Source organism: Candoia aspera, chromosome 5 (assembly GCF_035149785.1).
Source record: "Candoia aspera isolate rCanAsp1 chromosome 5, rCanAsp1.hap2, whole genome shotgun sequence".
Lineage (NCBI taxonomy): Eukaryota > Metazoa > Chordata > Lepidosauria > Squamata > Boidae > Candoia > Candoia aspera.
This window is the reverse complement of record NC_086157.1, coordinates 52,898,089-52,922,947: the sequence shown is the minus strand read 5'-3', so window position 1 is coordinate 52,922,947 and position 24,859 is coordinate 52,898,089. Positions and strand designations below refer to the sequence as shown.

The 24,859-nt window shown below is 34.7% G+C and overlaps 1 protein-coding gene across 4 annotated transcripts in view; it reads left to right on the top strand.

Moving 5' to 3' along the window:
* The window catches only part of DMD (dystrophin), an 895,878-nt gene that overhangs the window by 485,936 nt on the left and 385,083 nt on the right, over positions 1–24,859 (top strand). For all 4 annotated transcript variants that reach the window (XR_010068066.1, XM_063305215.1, XM_063305211.1 and 1 more), the window contains 2 exons: positions 9,638–9,832; positions 15,562–15,734. Coding sequence is in view for 3 of the 4 variants with exons in the window: in XM_063305215.1 (XP_063161285.1) it covers positions 9,638–9,832; positions 15,562–15,734 (368 nt within the window). In the remaining variant the exon portion in view is untranslated. The remainder of the gene's footprint in view (positions 1–9,637; positions 9,833–15,561; positions 15,735–24,859) is intronic.

The window sequence follows — 24,859 nt, the reverse complement described above, 5'->3', positions numbered from 1 at the left end:
ATGGTATATGACTTTTCTCTAGTAGATGCCCTTAAATTAAAGAAAGAAGTGGTTCAATCAACAATATATGAGCATTAAAGGCAAAAGAATCTTGGTTTTTGTTGCCTCATTTTATTCATAACATTACCAGTTTAAAGCTATCAGCTTGCCATATATTATTTCATTCAATTAACATGTACAACTGATAAATATTTATTTTTCAAACTGCCATCCCATGCACAATCTAATTAGTTTTTATTTCTTCATAATGTTCAGATGTATTCAAAAGAGATTGAGGTTTTTTTTTACATATTATTTATATGACTTATGCTCTTTTCAACTTAATAGGAAGGGAACATATTTTTTATTCTCTGCTTTTCTCAAAAATACATGCACGTCAAATCTTATGTTTAACAACAAATGAGGAAAGGAAGGCTATACTACATATAGTGTTGCTTAATCTGTATCTTGGTGTTTAATCTTTACAACTAATGAATACAAATCCCCTACCTCACAGGGATGTTGTGAGGAACTATTAATTATATATGGTTTTATGGAATTATGTCATGTTCGTTTTAAGGTGAATTTAATTTGGGGCAATCTTAGCTTTCTTAGCTATCTTAGCTTTAGAAAATATGCCCACAGTATTTACATAAAAATCCTTGTGGTATTCAATAATTTGGAGCGACGATGTATAAGATGCCAATAAATACATAATAAAAATATAATAAAAGAAATTATGTTTACTGTTAATAAAGTGATACAATTCCATTTCACTATTATGAAAATAAACCATAGACAGGTACTACTTTCTTTAAAAAAATTCAAGCATGTCCTGAGGAAAGGAAAGAAAGGGAAGGGAAGGGAAGGGGAGGGAAGGGAAGGGAGTCTGTTTTACGTCATTTTTTCAAGATGTTTTTTTTTTAATTCCATTAAAATTTCACTGATTCAATCATTGTTCTTTGGTGATTCAAAAGCTGCCCAGGTTGACATCTGGGGTAGCTGCAAGGAGAGAATGGAAGGGGGGAAAGGAGTAGGAAGTATGATTTCTTCCACTGCCAATACATCTTTAAAATGGCAAAATAGAAGCAGGTTCTGAAATTCCAGTGAAACAGTTTCCATGGCTTTATTCATAGCCCAGGAGAGGCTGCGCTCATTAAACTTCTGGTAACCTAATAGCAATAGTAAATCTATGGTAATCTGCTTGATTAGCTGAAGTATATTAATATTCACTATGTAAGTTTTTAGAAGTGGACTGCATTCTTTTTGCCATTCAAATTCTTCGTGATTCTTATTCAGTTTCATATTATTAGATGAAAATGTTGCAAGTCTTACTGCTGAAAAAAAAAGTTTCCATTGAATCCTTAGGAAATCAGATCAGATCTTTTTAGCTTCTGAAAAGATTCACTGTTGGAAATTCATGCAAGATGTATTGTACATTATTGTAAACTGTCCAGAGTCCCTCTTTTGGGGGAGATGGCCTGTGACAAAATTTGATAGATAGATAGATAGATAGATAGATAGATAGATAGATAGATAGATAGATAGATAGATAGATAGATAAGATGTAGTCAGGGATATCTAAGAGTGTGTAGATTTTTTTTTTATCTTTACTGCAAATGAAATAAATGAAATTCCACAGTTTAGAATTTCACTTAAAAGGACTGTTTTTTATTAGAAAATGAAAATACATATACAATAGCAAAAATGTTATAGCTTAGAGAGCAAAGACTTTTGAATTGCCCTCAAAGGAGGGTTTAAGATTCAACAGTCCTTCCATTAAGGGAAGGAAGAAAAAAAAATGTATTTTTTTTTTTCTGAACCCATGTTTCTCTGCAGAAATTGTGCAAAATATTCCACTTATCACATTTTCTATTTTTTAAAAATTAAAAAATAGCATTTTTTGTCCTATGGCATTCAGAAATAGATTCTCTGATTTAGTGATATACTTAAGGCAAGATTATATATGTGTGTTTCAGTTTATTCTTATAAACATTTAAAGACATGGGCAGATGGTACACACTGTATTTCACCCAATACACAGAAACTGTAAAAAATGTTTCCTAGAAAGACATATTTGGGACATTTCCTTGGAAGTTATTCTTTTACATGACAATTTTATAAGCCAATGCTTTTATTCTCAGTACGTACATATAGTAACAATATTGCTGCACCCAAGTTTACCGGTATAGATTATCAGTTTGGGGTGACTGAAAAACAACTTCATTAGAAATGCAGAGTATACCCCCTAATTTTTATTAAATTATTCTCTCTCTCTCTCTCTCTCTCTCTCTCTCTCTCTCTCTCTCTCGTATTATCATTATTATTTTAGAGGTAATCCAAATGACAATATGAAAAATAGTTTGTATGAAGGTAAATCTAGAAGCTGGAATTTGGCTTCATCATATTTGGTTGCAAATCCTGCCTTTAAAAATAAAGCTTAGTACTGAATGTACTGGAAGTGTATCGTGTAGTTTCCATACACTCAAGTGTATTCCATACACTTGAGTGTATGGAAACTTAAAGAAACAAGTAAACTGAACTACACTGTACTACTTACAATGCAGAAAAATGTCCTTAACATATATTTTACATATTTATATAGTGCCTAAATGAATCTTCATACTAACTCTCTATAGACACAGGTGTTCAATGAATGTTCAGAAATTGAGCAGCCAAGCAGGTGTATTTGAGTAATCAAATCACCTCCCTGGAAAAAGTGCCATACTATTTATTTATCCTTTTTCAAATACAATGTGTTATTAAGCCACAGGAAAGAACTGAGTAAAATCTGTTTCCTTACAATCATTCCAATTATAAATGATTGCTCTGCATCAGTCTGCCAAATGAAGGACTTTAATTATTTGATAGCAGGCCTAAAATGTATTCATACATGCAAAGAAGTGTTGCATGCTAGTGAGGATTATAATAATATATCAAATCCAGATTTGTAGCTTTTCTATGTATGATTAAGCTTTTAACGCTACATTTTTTCTCCCAAACTTCATTTATTCATTCAGCACAAGGTCACAAGGTTATTTTTATACTGTGATATATTAATTCTGATGGCTGAATATATTATTTGGGAAATGTGCCATGCAGGGTTAATATTTCTATATATTTTCAGTATCATATAGCTTTCAAATTTGTTTTTAATAGCCAATTTTAATAGCCAATAGTGCACTCATTGTTAGAAGTAAAATATAGTTAATACAGAGTTAATGACTCTTTCTGGTTTAGCCAATATGCCCTTGTGTAAAAAGCAAATATATTTTGTATATTTTTTCAGTATCATCAGTTTATTTAATGGGCAGTATCCTGCTATACAATGTTTTAAGCATAATGTTGCAATGAATTCTATACAATAAAGTTTACATGATAGAGTTTTCAGTATAAAATAAAATATACATTACAGTGCGTTATAATTATACACAAATAGCCCTAGTGTTGAACAAATCTTTATATACAGTACATCTCAGAAATAAATAAATAAATAAATAAATGATGAACTGCTGTATAATAAAAATGTGTCCTTAATATTATGTACAGGGCCATGAAGGTGCTACTAAGCTTAGTGCTTGGAGTGTTTTGGATTGCTTAGGTACATATAAGTTAAAAAATGGATGGATGTATTTCTAGTCCTGTCACTTTCACATGTCTTTATCCATTTCCATATTAATTTGCAGTCTAAAAAATCATGAAAAATACTTAAAAACATATGTTGGAATGTATTAATCTCCAAACAGCATTTTTAAATATATTTTGATATTTTTTAAAATACTTCCATTAGAACTTTTCTCAATTATGAAAATTGTGGTGAAGTATCTTTGATGTGCACAATAGTTGGGGAGATATGGACTATAACTTTCATGTTCTACTTCTCAAATACCAAACTTTCAAGCATGTTTTTGGAAACAGCTACATAATACACCGGCTTCGCTTCATCACATCCATTTAAAACTGTTTCAGTTCTGTTAAGTTAGGGGCAAGATTAGAATCCTGCACAATATTCTGTTACAAGATAATAAAATTAATGTATACTTTTGTATGTTTCAGAATTGAATATTTTTCGTTTAAAATTAAGAATACACTCATATTTTCAGTCACTGTATACTTTTTTTTTGTATAATTATGGTCTGTTTTCTATAAGGAGATATTAGATAAGGAAGGTGGGAGACTATTGTATGCAAATTAAAATGTATGCCAAACATACTAAACCAAATATATGCTCAGATTTGCCTTCTTTAGGTATTTAGAGTAGAGTCTGGCATTACTATTGAGATCTGATATGCGATGGGCTAGAGGCGCAGTCCAAGGCACACGTCTTCCCTAAAGAGAATGTGCATTTCAATCAGCTAGTGAAGGTCACAGAAAGTTGCAGGGAAGAAATTTAAACTTAGGTAATGAATAGAAATAAATCAAGAACTGAGCTTTCATACAAAATCAGTGTTCTCTATGTGAAATTCAGTGGGAATAAGGTCTGTGAGGTGACTTTATTTTGCTTTAGTGGGAGGGCACGTGTGGTAAGCAAACAGCCTGTTAGCCAATCAGCATATTGCCGAAACAAAAGACAGATGGAAACTGTCATTTCCACGCAAATGAGAGGGTATTCTAGTTTGTTACCTTATGTAAGCTGGAGAAGGTCACACAAGAATTAGAACCTTGATTTCACTATAAATAGGGAAGCGGAATTCTTTCATGATGGCTTTATTAACATTGTTATAATAAATCTACTTCTCAAAGTACTGGTGGTCTGTTCTTTTAGTTTCATGCCTAGCTATACAAGAAAAGTCTCCCAGTTAATGTGGCCCTTTCATCATTGCAGAGTCTCCTTTTAGTTACCTCAACACATGCAAAATGAGGATAAAGCCTCTGTGTAGGCACAGTGTGAATTTAAAAGCTTTTCAGGGTGTGATTTTGTTTATCAGCAAATAACAAAATATCTTAATTTATTCCGAATACAATATAATTCATTACTGCTGTTTTTCAAACTTAGTTATATGGGTGGTAACTCCAACCATCACTGCAGGTTTCAGATATATGATAACTACCTCTCACGAAATCAGTAAACTTTGAGAAGAAAGTCTGGTTCATTTAATTAAAATGAACCTAATTAAATATGCTTACACTAAATATTGTTATATAGTTTTGATAGTGAAATTACCATTCCAGTATGTTAACATCTTTATACTAACAATTATTTAAAAATAATTGACAGTGTTTTATATGCAGTGTGTAAATTATTTCCAAAGGATTCTGTAATTTCAAGTGACATGACTTCTGTAAATATGCTTTTTAGGAAACAAGAATTATCTTGCTTCCTTGGTAGTGTCTACTGTTAAATTATATAAATTAGCTGTCCTTGGGCCAATTATACAGATTTCAATCATTTACACATATTTAATCTTGGAAGCTGAATCACAGTTTTGAAATAGTTGTGAGTTAACTTGATTACTTGCCACTTTGTTAAAGACAATTTTTTTCCCTGTCATCTGCCAGGATGGTCTAACCCTGAAATGGAACCCAAATGTTAGTACCTCTTCAGAACTAGTATTTTAAAATAACATAGTATATAAATGTGAAACCAATAACTACTTTCATCTTATCTCTTCTCATGGTATTTTGTAAAGCAAGCCATTTGACTGAGCTCTATGGCCGAAATGACACACTATACCTGTTTAACTTCAGTTACTCATTAGAAATAAGATGAACCAGAATATGCTTCCAAACTGAAGTCATGAATTTATGTTTGGGATAGAAAATGTAGTATGGAAGCACACAATCCCATAGCTTCATCTGAAGTGATCTAGTGCATGATGATGAATAAATTTAGTCCATTGTTGGAAGTTATATATTTTTATCATTTACAGTACATTTCTTATATTTATACATTTATTATGAATGTTTAATTAAGATAACTGAGAGTTCCATTTATGTGGCCTTATTCATACAGTCTTGTGGCAATACATTTTAGCCTCAGATTTATAACTATCCATGACAGAACCATGTCTTTTATTATTTTAAAAGTGTCGTGTTTAAAAGCAATTAAATATTCGGTGAAACTAATAAATAATCTTTTAAAGCAGCTTGATCTAAAATAATAGTAATTACTTTGATGCAGAAAACCATCATAAAGTTGATTAATGAAGGAATTGAAAACAGTTAGTATCCTCAGTGGTTTCCTCAAGCCAAAGAATTACTGTGATAAGATGATGGCTTATTCTGCATAATACAGCACCTCAAGAACTTTGTTTACACGTTCAGAGAAAATGGTATTCCAAATCATTTAAACAATCAGAAAGTTCTATGAAATTGTTAGGAATGCAGCTAAAATACAGTGCTTACCACCATCTAACTGGATTATTGGACTCTCAAAACATTTTACAATTAATGCATTAGATCAGACAGAGACTGTTGAGATAATGAGCCCTTTTGCTTGTGCCAAAGCTTTCCCTTAGATATCAGAAGTTGCATTCAGGATGATATGAGTTTCTCAGAATATTTTCAAGCAGGCAATACAATAGTAAATCCTGGTCCTGGGTAGTTCTAATAATGCTCCAAGATATTTTCAGAATTCTTGAAGTCTAACATAAACGTTGCTGGTTATTCTTAGAATGCTGACTGACTGCCAGTTAACTGGGACATGCCATGTATTTTTTTCCCAAAAAAATAGGGAAAAAAAGAGGCATATAGGCTAATCAATCCATAAAGGTAACATTGGTTTCTACTATACTAAGTGTGTAGTAATCCGCACCTTATATACCTGATAACCTCAGATGGAATATGGTCATATACTACTAGTATTATTCCTGGTTTCAGTTGGTTAATTAATTCCTATATCTTGGAAATTGTAACAAGGAACAACAGACTGGGAGGGCTCATCATTTAACTCCTCTGTAGTACAGCATAATTCCAGTCCTACGTATAACTCAGATTTCCCCTGGGATGTGATAATTCATGTGAGATGAGCCATGCCTCAGGCATTCAGCAATGCATTTTCAAAAGGTGATAAATGTGTTTGTTCTGGCTGCTACAATCCGTTGTTGCCATGCCATTTTTTGATTCTGATTCTTTTTATTTTCTAGCAGAAAATTGATACTGTCTTTTATGCTGTGACAGTACCTAAGGGGAAACTAAAGAGGGCTTTTATCTTTAAGCCTAGTATACTGTAGTGAGTCATTTCTTCACATTCACATATTCACGGTTCACAAAAATTTAGACTGCTCCTGACAATAGTGATGATTGCTTATATTTGGTGAAATGATTCTTTGATAGGCCTAAATAAGTTCTCATACAATGGAATAATAGAATCATTTACTTTTGCTGATACAAACAGTAAAAATGCAGTATCTTCTGAAACTGAACAGATTTGCCATTTCTCAGGCAGATTAACCATTTTACATGAGAAAATTAATATCCACCAAGTTGGGCTGAGTAGAGACTAGAGACTTAAAAAGTAACTCAGTGTAAAAGATTTTGCCCTCAGAACTATTGGGTAGTGATGAATTTTTACACCACAACTTATTCTTAGGTTCACTGTGGAGTTTAGTGAGCAGTGGATTATGCTCAGTTTGGACCTTGCCCAAAAGGTGACTATGTCGGGGTGTCCTCTTGTAAGAATCACCCATGGTTCTTTCTACAACAGAAAAATAATTTGAGATCTTTCAATAAGGCTTGGTGTGCTCAGCCAACACATTAACAATACAAAAGAGCTAATCTCATCAACATTCTTTTCAATTTAGCAATTGGCATCTCTCCCAGCTTGGCGAGAAACAAGTTAGCCAGGCAAGCAGAAATTGTACTGTACATTCTTTACATTCCTATGAGATTTTTCTCATGCATTCAAAATTAAGCTCATTTAACTTGTTCTTAGCCTATGCAGACAGTCAGTACAGTCTCACCTTCTTGGAAAGTTAAAGCAATATACTGTAATTGGCATGTGGCTTTGTTTTATTTTCCTTTGCTGCCTGTCTGCCAAACAAACAAAAGAAAACTAGCCACGCAAAAAAACAGTGGTGGTGTTCTTTGATGATGGAATGATGCTCTTTGCTGATTGCAAACACAAAAAGATGCTAGCAGCCAGCTGTTAAAAAAAAAAAGCAGGGGTGGGCTTTTGGTACTATTACATGAATGAAGTATAGCTTTTGCAAGTAATAATAGCATTGAAATGCAATGTTAAAGCTATGAGACAGATGGAAAAATGGTGCTCTAGAAATCAATAAAATGGCATAAATTCTTTACGTTCATAAATGCACTCTGAAATCTCCAATGCACCAAAACATCCAAAGAGTATATCCCAAATCTCAAGAAATCAACCCAAACTAGTGTAGAAGCTTTGTGTTTTTAAATTCATTGTGAAGCTCAGCAACTGTGAGAAACAAGGACATGCAGAGTACAAACACACAAAAACTTAACAAGTATCCAAAGCAACATTTTAAACTAATCTTTGCATTTGCATAAACCAAAACATATTTGAAACTACAGTATGATTTGCAATTACAGTATGTGAAGCACAGTAATGCATGCACACTCATAGTTTTGCATTACCTGCCTGAAAAAGAATGACAACACATATGAAGCTATTCCGCCATATAAACTCTAATATCTCCAGAACAAAGAATTAAGGAATCTTTGTAATTTACCCGACATGATGGTATACGTTCAACTTTTATAGCCTTCATCTTCTGTCTGATTACATGCTTAATTGCTGCTTTCCACTTAATGCTGAATTGTCAGATCTTCAGTTCAACCCAACCCTAAAAGGAACGTGCCTGTTCCCAGCTGCTGGACCACCGAGGTGGAAAGGGGTTTAGGAGAAAACAGGAAACTCATTTATAGGTAGTCCTCAACCTACAACCATCTGGTCAGCAACTGTTGCAAGTTATGATGGTCCTGAAGGAATGGTGGTTATGGCCAGTCCTCAGAGTTCTGGCCTTCCCAGCACCGCCATGGTCACGTGATCGCGCGCTGGGTGCTTGGCAACCTATTTGCACTTACGACTGGTTCCCAAATGCCCTGTGATTATGTGCTCACCATCAGCAAAAAAGTCAATGGGAAGCCAGCAGGCAAGGTCACAAGTCTTGCCCACCTGTGCACCCTCCCCCAACCCCTCTGCACTTGCACCATGCAGGCTACTTGTGCGGCCCCGCGCACACCCCCAACCTGCACTGCATCCCTGCACCGGTCCCCAACCTGCACAGCACCTCTTGTGCACCCTCCCTGACCTGTGCAGCACCTCTCACACACCAAAAATTACTTTTAACTGGCACATTCTGCTGGTTTTTCCTTGACAGGTCTTCTCTCTAGCGTTTTTTTTTAAAAACAGGCAAAGTGAGAAATCCCAAACATATTCATCACTTTCATAGTCCTGGGACCATGACCAGTAATATTTTGCATGTCTCATTGTTCTTTGTTGACCACTGCAGTTCAGCCACATATACAAGATATAAATAAGAGGTCATAAATACCTGGATTTAAATAAATTAATAGGGATGCCTATATGTAAAATATTAAGGATGCTTATAAGTAGAATATTAGAAAGGGGGGTGTCCAAGTGACACAATTGTGCATTATATAAGTCTTGCTATCTATTTGTTTTTTAAAAGTATGTTCTTATATAATCAGTCTAAAGGAAGGATTCTGTTGTATATTGTACTAGCAAACTGTTTATGAGGAGACTACTGTTCTGATGACTGAAGGTATGACAATGGAAACTTCTTATGTGCCTTCTGCATACCTGGCAGAGATCCAACAGCTTCTACAAGCTTTGTCCACCATGGAAGACCTCCTTAATTCTCCCACCCTTCAGGGAAAGGACTATGAGGATCTTGTTAGAAAAGAAGAGAATCTCAAGGTAAGAAATCAAGCCGTTTAAATAACGTGTGAACTACTTACAGTGGAAGTTGGATATTTTCACTGTAAAAAAATTAGGAAGCATTTATTTTCAGTGGAAGAACTGAGTTCAAGAAGGGACAAATATGATTTTACAAAACTCTAAAAAGTTTTACTTTCTTGCACCATTTCAAACCTATTCAGTGTTTCAGCTGCTATTGCATTATAATATAATTATAAAGCTTACAAATGTCTTCAGTTATATATTCTGGATATGTGAATTAGCCAAACAGGAATCACAATACAGTATCATGATGAAAGTTTTTCTACCTGACCCTGAACGATGATGATGATGATGAGATACTTTTAAAAACAACCATGGATATGTATATCTTGGTTCTTGTTTATGTAAATACAGTGAAGCATCTTGAATAATTAATATAGGAATATAGGAATGATGAAAGATTGCTTGATTATTTAGTTCTGCATTGTTTACTATGGCTCTTCAAGATGTTACGTGCCAGTTTTAAGGATTGAACCTGGGTCTTCGGTTACCAACTATCTTTATCATAATTTTTACAGCAAAATAAAACTAGGAATATTTTTTATTTTCCTGGAAATAGTATTATAATTGTTCTAGGATGGTTATATTCATATAAACCAACAAAATATAGATGGTCGTTTTTCATCTCAGCAAAGTCCCTTAGCCTTAAAAATGCTAGCCTGTCAAGATGACAGATTGAGGTTTTCCTGTTTTGTGTGTGTGTGTGTGTGTGTTTGTGTGTGTTTGTGTGTGAACGCAGTTTATGCATTTTAAGAGGGCTTATTATATGGTTATTATTTTGATAGAACAGCACAGTTTTAATAATAAATATATAAAATGAAAATGGAATATGCAAGGAAGACTTTCTGTAAGTTAAGAAAGTAAAGCAAATTTATCTACATTTGGACATTGTAATTTTTACAAAATGGGTAAGTTCTCTGAGTTGACCAGAATGCTGAAGCAAAAAGGGAAGAAAATAGTTTAAGAAAGTAGGGTTTTTTTTACTTGTTTTCTTTTATCTTTATTTAATAAAATACCAGTATGACAAACAATAATAATGGGGCGTGGTGGCTCAGTGGTTAAGATGGCAGGCTTGTCAACCGGAAGGTTGCAAGTTTGGCAGTTTGAGACCCGAGCGCCGCATGACGGAGTGAGCTCCCGCACTCACCCCAGCTCTTGCCAACCTAGCAATTCAAAAGCATGCAAATGTGAGGAGATAAATAGGTACCGCTTCGGCGGGAAGGTAACAGTGTTTCGTGACTGTCATGCTGGCCACATGACCGCAGAAGCGTCTTCGGACAATGCTGGCTCTTCGGCCATGAAATGGAGAGGAACACCACACCCTAGTGTTGGACATGACTAAACGGCAACTTTACCTTTTACTTTATGACAAACAACATAAACAGCAAATTAACAGGATTTTTTTTTCTGTCAGTTAAAAGAACAGAAGGTAATAATGCTGGTTATTTTATTGAATTTCCTAGAAAATTTCATTTAATTTTTAATATGAAAATATAAATTGATGATATACAAATTAAAGATAACCATAAATTCTGGTGGTAAGTGTCATGAAAGGGCTTCCTCCTGATTTGATTCTTTCACAGTAAAAAAATAATACAGGTAATCCTCACTTAACAACCATTCATTTACTGATGGTTCGGACTTACAACAGTGCTGAAAAAAGGACTTATGACTGGTCCTCACACTTACAACTGATGCAGTGTCTCCACAGTCACATGATCATAATTTGGGCACTTGGCAACCAGTTCGCATTTATGACCATCATAGTATTACATGGTCAAGATAGCCATTTTCAACATTCCCAGCTGGCTTCTGGCAAGCAAAATCAATGGGGAACTGCATGATTCACTAATGACTGTTATTCACTTAATGCCCACAGTGATTTGCTTAACAACCACTGCAAAAAGGTCATAAATTTGGGTCAGATTCACTTAATGACCACTTCACTTAGCAACTGAAATTCTGATCCCAATTGTGGTCATTAAGCAAGGACTACCTGTACAGACCAAATTTGCAGGTTCAACATGAAATGATCATGACAAGGGAAGGAAGAGGCTGCGTCATTTCTTTTTCCTTCTCCATGTAGTTCTTCCTTGAAGGCAGTCTTACAAGCGTCCTTGGAAGTGGCAGGGATTGAATATGTGGTCAGTAATTGTGGATGATTCAGAGTGACTTACCTTGTCAATTTTAATGTTGCCATTAAGACTGATTACCCTTAATGATGTAGCATGTTTATATAAAAAGTTATATATCATGTATATTATTGTTAATAAGCCAAGACTTGGCCCTTGTTTTTTTAAGGTATTTTCCATTTTCTCAAATATGTGACTCAGCAAAAAATAGCTGATTAAGATCCCTATTAGTAGTATTTATGCCATAAACCTGTGCATATAAGGATTTATATCCAAAACTAATGTTTCTACCTCATATACATGTTATTATTGCAGCTGACACCAACTTTAATGATATTGATTAACATTGTTACAAGTAACTATTGCCTAAGGTTTAATTTAATTGAACTATTACAGTGTCAAGAGATGTAATTCATGGGCACAGTTCCATCTTCCTCCCAGATAAATCTGTTGTATGTGCCAAACAGATTTTGCAAATTCATATGCTTGCAAGTAGTTTAGATATGAGCTTTGGGATGAATGAATATTTATTGCTGGTAAAATCATTTATCATTGTCATTATTATGGGCTAAAAATAGAAACATAGTACTTAAAGTATTTAGTTTATTTTACTGTTTACTTCAATCTCATTTTTTTTTTTTACTGACAGAAAGCCTTTTAATTAAAAAATTTAAAGGAAAAAAAACAGTACCATATGCATATAAAGTACATCAGAAAAATTGTATGTACAAATATTCAAGTCCTACATAGATTAAATTATATCAAACAACCATATTTGCTTGTTACATCCTAACTTGTTTATTTCTTTTGAAATAACCATGTGGATTCCTATATTTCAAAGCTATTTTGTACATAATAAAAAGGCACAATGGTTTTTCCACAATCCAATGACCAATTTTAACCTATGAAAAAACAATTTTGAGGGGAAAAAATCCCCCAGTCCATTCCTATGACAGAGGCAGTTAGCAACAACCCAGAAATTTGGCAATTTCTCCTTTCTAATCTACCTCCTACTTTCTAATCACGTGTCTTAACGTGATGATCTGCAGCTTACCCCAGTGCTGCAGAAAGAAACATAACACAATGGGAAAACAGTAACACATATACATAGAGATGCAACATTTGACTCCTTTACCCAGAAGAAAATATAAACATTTCCTGGCAGAGGAGTTGGAAAGAATTCCAGAAACAGTGCTCTTACTGTTTTCTCTATCATGTTTATTTGCTGTTTTTGTATTTTTTTTCTTTTCTTTTCTTTTTTTGTTTTCTTTTGTTTCTACATCATCTAGAAACTAGGTCTTCTCAATCAAAGCCTAACAGTCCACTCTACCATTAAATATATAGAAATGTGTCCATATTGTTTTCCATGAGATGACTGGCATAAAATACAAATTGTAATTCAATGAATTCAAGAGAAGATTCCTTTGAAAATGGAATCTGGGGAAAAAAATTACATTTTGTCTCTATTCTTCTTCCATATGCCTCTCTCCATGGTGTCCTCTCCCTCTCCCCTCCCCCTTATTTAACTATGGCAGTTATATAGGTAATAAGATTTATGGTAGTTATTCATTAATCACTGTAATCACTATCCAGCAAGAATGCATTTTTAATCTTAAATATGCTGGATTTATGAATGTTATAGCAATATTATAACACATAATTCTAACATATATTTAAGACTGTGGTATGACAGAGGATATTTCTCTTCCATTTATGAATACTTCAAGCTCTACTTCTTACATTTATGGTATCTGAATAAAAAATGGAAAGATGATTACAAATTTGATATTCACCCAGGACAATGTTTTCCAAAATGCATTTGCATTTTTATCAAAGAAATGCACATCTGGGTTCTATCAAATAAGGCAAAAAAACAACGAAGAAACCTTTTCATAAATGAGAGCCAAATGGCTGTATTTCTTTTTCCGGAATAAGTGCAATCTGTCAACCTGTGCAAATGAAATAACTTTCCAATTTGATTTTTGAGGATAAAAATATTTGATAGATACTTGATGCACAAATGGCAGAAGAACTGAACATGTAGAAAATGTTCTTAACTATCAAATAAAGGTGAATTTCATGCAGTGATGGAAAAAGCTAGGTTTTTGTGGAATAATAAGGTCTTTGTTCCCAATGGTTTTTCAATCTGCTAATGGGCTTCCCTAATCTTTATTTTCTTTATACTCAGAATGAAAGTAAAATGCATTTTTGAAGTCAACTTATAAAATATTTTATGATATCAAAGTTAGCTTGAAGACTGTGTCAGCTGTGCAAAAAAAATGTAGTGTTTATGTATAAAAAGGTAGTGAGGAAATTATACTTACCTGCATAAGAAATATGAATAGATTTTTTTAAAAAAAATGTATTCAAGGGCATTCATAGTATCAGAAAAAAATTAAGGCAAAAGGGCATTTCAGCAATGGGCTGATTAGGACTACTGCATCTCAGTTTAATAATCCAATAAATAAGGCTTTATCTTTGATCAATCTACTAGAATATTTTCCAGGAAAAATGCAATATAATTAACATTGTACATTTGAAAGCTAAAACATACATGCAGGCTGCTCATAAGGAAAAGAAAAGGATGAAGGAATCTGTTACATTCTCCCTGCAGATAGGCAAGAGAAGCAACTAATCTGATGAAGGCAGTGGATTGTTATAGATATAGTATATACCAAGACTAGGTATATCAGACTTCTAACCTCAAATGTGTGCTCTTCAACGTCATAGCTAATGTCTTATAACACTTTTTATGGATATAAGATTGACATATCAAAGAAATATCACCATAGACAACTCAAAGTGAGTTGGAAGCGTGGAAGCCAGGCAAATCAAGTTGTTTATTGGCACTGACCGTTCTGTAGGACATTGCTTCTTTTCCTTTGCTCAGCCCATGTACTGAACAAGACCTTTGTTGACAGAATCTGGTTTGACTTCTTTGCTGCCAAGAAACAGATGATTATCAAATGATGTTGACTTCGGTGGAGATGTTCTCTACAATTAGGAAAGGATGTGCAAGTGAAAGTTAGGGTCAAAATACAGGGAGTGCTAGCACTGACCTGATTCCTTAATGCTTTTGTAGTATCTCATCTTACTTCTTCAGTGCAATTTCATTACATAGGACAAAACAGTCAGGATTTCCTGTTAATGTTAAAAAACAATTTAATAACTACTAGTTAAATAATAAAAAATAGAAATAAAATTAAAAAGTTTACAATAAAATTTACTCCACAAGTAACATACATACTTGAAATATGAATCTTGCATTATGATGAATCTTCTTTTGACTCTTAGATAATGTACATTGAAGAAGAAGAAAAAATCTTTCCTTTCATTTCCTGATTCTTTTCTTTCTTAATCAAAATTATCCCAATGCCATACACAGTGTAATTCTTATCACATCTCTCTCTCCACTTATAACACAGCAGATTAATTGAATTGTTTCATTTTTTTTTTGTTTTAGTCAACATATAGAAGTATTATAGAAGTAGAGTTTTATTTAGTAATTTAACGTTTATATGCCTTCTTTCTTCTCTTCCATCTCATGAATTGCAGAAAATTAAGGACACTCTAGGGAGATATTCAGGTCAAATTGAAATCATTCAGAATAAGAAGACTGCTGTTCTGAAAAGTGCCACACCTGGTGAAGCTATGAAAATTCAAGAAAAGCTGACTCAGCTTACTTCCCAGTGGGAAAAAGTTAATAAGATATATTGGGATCGACAAGCGTAAGTAACTTCTTTATTTTAGTTTGCTAGCCATGATAAGCTTCATTACATCTGGCTTACAATGTATGGTTGAGTTTTATCTTTGTGAAATATATTTTTAATTCCAGATTGAATATGTCTTAATATTTGGATTTTGAGGGTGGGAGAGTTATTAGATTCATAGAATTTGATGACAAAAAAAATTGTCAGAGAACTTCAAATTTCTATTGCTGCATTTAAGATAAATATAGATGTCTTTATAGATAAAAATCAAGCAAGTATTCCCCTGACTTTTAAGTAGAGTGGTTGGAATAAAGAAGGATTGATTTTACCCATGTAAATCAATTTCTTTATTGGTATTCTCATTATGAATGAGATATGATTATTTAATTATATATCACAAATTACAAGATCATCTGTACTGTTAGCTTAGCCATTTCTTTGCTGGATTCAGGTCCCTCCTAGGCTGTGAAATTGGTCAGAGAGGTGATCTGTGGTTGGGTCCATGCTGTGGTGTCCACTTCTCTGAGGGAAAGGTGGTGCCTTTAACCCTAAAAGAGACAGTGGTACACCCTTTCTTCAATAGGCCATCCTTTTGGACCCAACAACTACCACTCCATTTCAAAGTGAACTTTCCACTTCACTTTGTGGAAAAGGCTGTTGAGAAAATGGTCACTGCAGAAAATTCTGGAGTTAGTGGATTATCTAGACTTGTTTCAGTCAGATTTCCAAGCCAAGAGTTAGTGTGGAGGCAGCCTGTGCTTGCAGATGACCTGTGGTGAAGCTAGGATGGAAGTGGTGCATCCAGCCTTACGTTCTTTGATTTCAGTGGGTTTCAATACTGTTGACCATGGCATCCTTCTGAACTGGCTCAGACATTGGGAATGGGGACACTGTTTTATGGTGGGTCTTTTCCTTCCTTCAGGGCTGGTTCTGGTCAATGTTGGTTGTGAGGGAAGATAGTACACTCCCTAGGCCCCTCCACTGTGAGTGCCACAAGGCTTGACTCTCTCTCCCCTCCTATTCAACATCTACATGAAGAGTGAAATCATCCATCAGTTTGGGGTTTAGTATTATTCGTACACTGATGATAAACAATTATATATTTTCACCCCAGGCCAACTAAGTAAGGCTATTGATCCCAGTGCCTGGAGGCTATGTGGGCGTGTATGGGGAGGAACTCTCTTCAACTGAATCCTACCAAGACCAAGTGACTGTGGTTCTGGGGAAATTCCATCTATGGCCTTGGATGGGGGTTATACCGTTGATGCATAGTATGCAATCTAGGGGTCCTCATGGACTCACAGCTCCTGCTCAATTAGCAGGTAACAGCTATGGCCAGGAAAGTTTTTGTAAAGCATTATCTGGTGCACCCTTTTCTGTAAATACACTATATGCAGAAAAAAATACAGCATTCCAGGCATCAATCAATCAATTTATTTATTATGGTTGTAGACAAGCAGAGTGCTTAGTGAAGATATAAATCTATCTTAATAGATAATAAATGAAATAAAATTTAAGACAAAGTTAAAATACATTTATAAAACAACCTAACTAACATCTATGAGTGAGATCCAGAGTGCAGTCTATATATAAATTATAAAATATACACTAAAATTATATAAGAATAATAACATCTAAAATTACAAATTTAATCCAGGCATAAACATTCCCATATTATAAATCGACTTTCGTTCCTGGAGAAACAAAACTAAACAAAGCTAAATTAAACTTTCCCTTCACACCAACCAACTAGCCAACCAACCAAATAAAAATCCGTAGCCAACCAATTGAAATAAAAATGTGGAAATTAGGTCCCTACGTATATACATAAATAAGAACATATAGAGCAAAGAACATGGCTATTGGCTGTTAATATTGCCCCCAACCTTTTTAAACACATCCACTGGCTTCCCATTCAGTCATCCTGAAAATCATGGTCACCATTAGAGTGAAAGACAAGTTGTATTCATGTAATTCAGTTTACAACAAAGGCTGAACATATTGTAGTTGGTATGTAGGTAAAGCAGATAGGCTACTTTCCTTTAGTTCTTGTTTAAAAATATGGTATGCTGACAGGATTATTATTATTTTTTCTTTATATTAAGAATAGTCCACAGTATCATCAAACTCTTGCATGTAACATGGTAAAACAGGCTTATATTACTGTGACTACAGGGGTGACATATTGTCGTACCAGTTCCACTAAGTAGCTATATGATAGCACTCTTCAGATACTTGAAGGAAAGCTGCACAGAAGAATGACAAGTCCTGTTGTCTATTGTTCTAGAAGACACAAAAATGTATATTAAGTTACTAGAAAGAATATTCCTATTAAATGAAAGGCAGAAAAATACCTTCTTAATGACTAGAGCACTTTATAAGTGAAATCATCCAGAGAAGTGGTTGGCTCTCTTCCACTGATGTTCAAGCAGAGACCAGCCACCATTTGTGAGAGATGCTTCAATTAAAATTCCTGCACCAAGCATGTGGATGGACTTGATATATAGCCTTTATTCAGTGTCTCTCTAAATATACAGACTATTTTGAATTTTGTTTTGTTTTTTGTCACCCATCTTTCTCGTAATGTTTTGTTGACTTTCTGTGGTCCATTTAGTTAGTAGAAATGCTGTAGGAGTGAGCCGAGATGATCAGTTGGAACAGGAGTAGAACAAATAAATCATTAATCCTCTGCATGTCATTTTTGTTTGGCCTCGTCTTCTAAAGTGTAACTTGGTACACATGCATAATCTGGGAAGGTTTCCAGGTTCATTGCTTGTTGCTGCTGTTATCTAAAAAAGAGAGACAAGTCAACATTATGCAGGATTTTTCAGTTTGTCTTTGTACCATCTGCAGCAGTGAAAATGCATTATATTTGCATCATATGGTAGAAATTCACTGAAAGAATAGTAATGTTTTCTTAAATGGATCTTCAGCCAAATTGTTAGTCTTTTAACCCAATTTTTAGAGAACCATTTTTAGAGCATTACTTCCTACTAGAAATTTTCCCTGTGTCTGTTTCCTGAAGTAATATAGGAAATTATATTCTCTAATATAGTGTGTCAGTAAGAGAATTCTATATTGTGTTAATACTTATGGGTGGTATACAATATAGAAGTCACCACTGGCAACTTCAGGATCTTACCATGTTGGCAATCCAATCCTTACCTAATGAACAAAATAGCATAGCTAGCACCAATAAGGACATTTACCAAGGTAAGAACAGCACATTTTGACAATGGCTATCCATCTGCAGCTGAAAAAGAGCTTTAGGGATACAAGGAGAAAGGCAGGATGTAACAAAAAAGACAAAAAGTAGAAGGGGAGAACATACAGAGGGAAGAAGAGGGTGGAAAGAAACCGAGATAGCAAAGAGGAAGACTAGCCTTACCTTGTTTGTTTCTTTACCAGGAGCACCTCTGTCTAGTTCTAATGAAGTTTCAGTGTTTTGCCTTCATCCAGCCCAATATTGGTATAAAATATATATTTAGAAGATAAAAAATGTATTTGAATTTCAGTGGAAAAGACAAGTAAAATTAGATGTTATCAGATTAATAGTGGTGTTGTTGTTTATTTGTTTAGTCGCTTCCGACTCTTCATGACTTCATGGACCAGCCCACGCCAGAACTTCCTGTTGGTTTTCAACACCCCCAGCTCCCCCAGGGATGAGTCCGTCACCTCTAGAATATCATCCATCCACCTTGCCCTTGGTCAGCCCCTCTGCCTTTTGCCCTCCACTCTCCCTAGCATCAGCATCTTCTCTAGACAGGGTGTCCTGTCTTCTCATTATGTGGCCAAAGTATTTCAGTTTTGCCTTTAATATCATTCCCTCAAGTGAGCAGTCTGGCTTTATTTCCTGGAGGATGGACTGGTTTGATCTTCTTGCAGTCCAAGGCACTCTCAGAATTTTCCTCCAACACCACAGTTCAAAAGCATCGATCTTCCTTCTCTCAGCCTTCCTTATGGTCCAGCTCTCGCAGCCATATGTTACTACGGGGAACACCATTGCTTTAACTATGCAGACCTTTGTTGTCAGTGTGATGTCTCTGCTCTTAACTATTTTATTGAGATTTGTCATTGCTCTTCTCCCAAGGATTAAGCGTCTTCTGATTTCCTGACTGCAGTCAGCATCTGCAGTAATCTTCGCACCTAGAAATACAAAGTCTTTCACTGCCTCTATGTTTTCCCCCTCTATTTGCCAGTTCTCAATCAAGCTGGCTGCCATAATCTTGGTTTTTTTGAGGTTTAGCTGCAAGCCAGCTTTTGCACTTCCTTCTTTCACCTTCATCATAAGGCTCCTCAGTTCCTCTTTGCTTTCAGCCATCTGCATATCTGAGATTACCTTCCCCAGGGATCGCATTTAATCTGACCTCTCTGTCATGATCTTCCCGTCTTAAGTGGCCCTTCATGGTTTAGCTCATGGCATCATTGAGGTGCTCAAGGTCCAGCACCATGACCAGGTAATGATCCTTTGCTGAAGATTAATAGTGGTATTGAACCCTAAATCCCTGCCCAATATCTGTGGTTGTCATATTTTAAATATATAAATTGTATGTTAAAAGGCATAGTAGGCATACTGGTTCCCCAAGAGGTTACCATCACAAACCAACAAATATGAAATCAAATTAGATTTCTTAACACCATTTTCTGAAATTGCCCTGAAAACAGAACCACGGGAAACAGGTGAGTTAAAAGTATTCAGTTCTCTGTGTTAACATAAACCACTGAGAGATTCAGCAGAACAAACTGGGAGTCTTTTTTCTAGTTCCAGGATATGTCACTTAACAAGATGATCCTAGAACTGATTTAAAACAACCCCCCTAAAAAAAAAAAAACCTTCATGCTTTTTCAGCGACATGTTCAACCTGTGGATTTTTTTCTCAAATTGTCTAGAGAAATTCTGAGGAAAATCTTTCAGGAGCAAGGGATTACATTTTATATACTGTACTTCTTTACCTTTTGTGATTTTTCATTTTCATTTTTTTTAAATGTCATTGTTTTGTTCTGTGTTTTGTTTAAACAATTTGAATTGTAACAGTGACCCTTCACCCACCACCATAACAAGGTACACTGATAATGGAAGTTAGGAAGCACTTTGTGATGCTTGTGTGTTGCTTATTCAGAAGCATCCACAGGAGAGTAGGGTAGTGGAGGCAAATAATGAAAGGCTGGGCTGCTTTAAAGGGGGAAGAAGGCAGCACAGATGCGAATTCCAGAGCCACATCCTTTTGTTCCATAGTAGCTGATCAGGAAAAATTAGATGAAAATTTGTAAAATGATTTTATCAACCTCTAAAGCATCCTAACCTGAATGTTAGTCATTGGAACATGGTTTATATCTTTCATCCCATCTTAACCATAACTCCCATTTGGACTATAGCAATGTATTCTACTAAGGGCTACCTTAGAAAACACCTAGAAAGGTCAATTTGTCCAGAATCCAGCAGTGTGAATAGTTATGGGTGCACCATGGTGCATCCATGTAATACCACTACTTTGTAAGCGATACTGCCTATAGGTTTCTGGATGCAATTTATTTATAAAGGCTTTCATGGCACAGGCTGGGTTATTTGCAGGACTATCTGTCTCCAGTTATCACTGCTTGTCCCATGAAATCTGGCATGCTTTGTCCTATGAGTCGGCATGTTTTAGATCCCTTCTAGTAAGGAGTGTCACCTGGCAGGACCCAATATATGTGTCTTCAGTGTTGCAGCTGCTTTATGGAAAAATATACAGCCCACTCCAAATCTGGATAAAGCCAACCCTACTGGCCTTCTGTAAGGCCCAGAAAACACTAATGTCCTTATTGAGCCAGAATATGAGATGAATCTATCAAGAAATGAATGATCTTGAATGGAATATATGATTGTTGACTCTGGTTATTCAACTATTTTGTTTTTCTGTTCTGGATGTTTGTTGCATTTGAGTTTTAGTACTGTTATTTTTATGCTTTCAACCAGTTATAAGCCACCTAGACTCACTTTTGTGAATTAGAGGGGTTGGGGGAGTGCTATAAATAAAAAAAAGAGATATACTGGAAGAAGAAATGATTGACACGTAACATGAAGTTCTGTCTACACTATGCATGGGTTCTAAAACACTGTAGTTCAACTAAATGTATGCCTTGTCCAGGTTGTCTGTAGTAATGTTGCAAATGACTAATGCAATTATAATAATATATTGTAATAAATGAATATGCTACTATGTTATGTTCCAGTTGTAAAGTAAATTCCGTAATACTCCAATTCTTGTCTCATTTTATAAGATCTGAGCTCAATGAAATAGTAGTATTTAGTAATTATACCAATATGACAAGCCATTATATCTAGAATGATATGAGAACAATATATAAGAACACAGACTTGTACAAAATTATGTCTTTGTTCTGCAATTTAGATTTTACTATAAAAAGAAGCAACTTATGATATTCCTGCATAATAATCTGTCTTCTAAATATACTATTTGTTTCCTCATTCTTACTTGTTAATCATTCTTACTATCTCATTTGAAAATACATATGCAAATTTTAACATTTTTATATGCAAATCTTCAAAGGTTTTCTAGTCTTTTCATATTTTACCTGAACATTTATAGTAAATGCAATGAATTAGCTACAGTGTAATGTAGAAGAGAATAATTCTACCAATGTGCAGTGGCAGTTCTATATATCTTCCAGGAATGGAAGTTGTAGTAGTTTGTTATATAAGGAAAGAAAAACATTCTATCTTATGTTAGGAGACCATGCTGTTGTAAAAGAGTCCCCCGTCCCCATCATAGCATTTTACTGAGCATTTTCTTGGATGCTGTAGTAATAAAAATAGGTTTTATGCCCTAGCATATATGTCAACTATCATAGTTACCAGACCCTGATAGATTAGTGTTGTAAGCCATATATATTAATTAAGATAAACTTACTTTATGTGCATTTTAAAGTTAATATAAGACTTGCCAGTACCAAAACTGGTGATAAATTCTGGAGAGGTGTTGCATGAATATTGAAATATAATAGCAATCACAGGTCCAATGTTAACATGTACTCATTCACACATTTATTTTAGAATTAGTGGTATATCAGTAATCATAGTACTTTTTAATTGATTCAATGTGTACATTTATTATGTTTTCAGTTGTTTTTATTGTTGTTCCTCTACAAGTGGTTGAAACTTATGAGGCAGGGAAATGGTTGTGATTCATGTAAATAGTTTCTGAATATAAAGTACCTTCCCTGAAAAGATTTTGCAGTAGTTTTCTATGGTGGAAGAGATTTTTAAATCTTACTTATTCTGCAGTCATATACGGTGGTGGATTTGGGTGGGGCTGCTGGTTCTCAGGAAGGAGGGAGCACATTCCAAGAAGCTAGAAGAGATAAGAGAAGGCACAGTCCAGGAAGCAATGGTAGAAAGACTAAGAGGCTCTGAATAGTCCCACCCTAGAGCTCTCCCAGGTTATTTTCCCTTAGGTTAGGTAGAGTAGCTTTAGTCTGGCAAGATTCTGTCTATACGATGTGAGCAAATAAAGAACTGAAGTTTGGCTGGACTGATTCATTGTTGTTCTTGGGCTGACCCTGACATTTACTGCAGAAACTGAAATGGTAGTCTGTGAGAATTAAGAAAATTGAAACCTTTGGATACCATGTTTTTTTTTTCATATATATGTATATACATACTGTGTGTGTGTGTGTGTATTTAGTATATTTATTTGGCAACATGTTTTCCCAGCATCATGCATTGCAAAAACATCCACAAGATTTAATGCATAAGGGTTCAGCCTAATTTCATATAGCTCCCACTATCCTTTCACTTTCTGAATATAATAATTCTACTTTATCTAACATATTCAAGAGGCAGAAAACAGATAATAGTCCCAATTTGCTTAAATATTGTTTTATTACAACATTTATTTGATTCTGTAATTTTTGTCTTGCGCTATAAGATTTCAGTATAAATTTAGCCAGGAGACTGAATAGTACAATTTACACTTTAAATGTAAATATATTATCAAGGTTTGTGTAATCGGTTCACCTTTTTTTTTTTGTTAAAGTAACATTTCTCTCTCTATATATATTATATTAAGTTGTATGTAACAGTAACACCAACTACAATAACATAATACTGTGGCTGCCATGCAATGCAATTTTTATCCCTGGTATGAAAATAAAAATGTATTTGCTATATAAAAGTTAAACATTTATATCAAATAAAAGCATTCCATAAAGGGGATTATAATTTACAAGAAGTCCCCATATAACTTTGGATTTTCTTACAAATATTAAAGAATATGGAACAAATCTAGAAAGAAGATATCATAATATCCCAGTATACCCCCCCTCAAAAGGTTACATATTTAATTGGATAAGTTTATTTTTTACCTACAGGAACTTATCACATTCTTCTAAACTCTACAGGTTTGATTTGAATTAGTTATGTGAATTTTAGAGAAATGATTTCTGAAGTCTAAGTATTGCTTACTTATTTTATTTATATGGAAAAGTCACCATCTCTGGAATCTTTCAGTTAAAAGATTGGGAGGAGATGGGCAGTGACAAATCTGATAAATAAATAAATAAAGTTAAATTAAATATATGTATTGACCTCATAGGTTAATGTGTTTTGGTCTTCAGTAAAAAATTGAAATGGTAATCTTTCACTTGACTACCAAAATTCAGAATGTTCTTAATGAATAATCCTTCAAATAAAATGTTTAAATGTTAAGAGGTAGGTTTTTCCCCTCAGTATTATATATAATACTCATTTAAACAAAAAATACTTAATTTGCGAAGTGCATTATTCTCTGCCACTTTCCTATTCCCTTGCTTGGATGTTGATTGAGAAAAGGTAAGGCAGGACAAAAGAGGTAGCTGATTATTCTCCAGCTTTCACATAGTGCCTTTTGCTCTAAAAGTACAGATAGTCCTTGCTTAATGACCATTTGTTTAGCAATGGTTCAGACTTAGGTAAAGGTAAAGGTTTCCCTTGACGTAAAGTCCAGTCGAATCCGACTCTAGGGGGCGGTGCTCATCTCCGTTTCAAAGCCTTGGAGCCGGCGTTGTCCCTAGGACACTTCCGGGTCATGTGGCCAGCATGACTCACGGAACGCCGTTACCTTCCCGCCGAAGCGGTACCAATTAATCTACTCACATTTGCATGT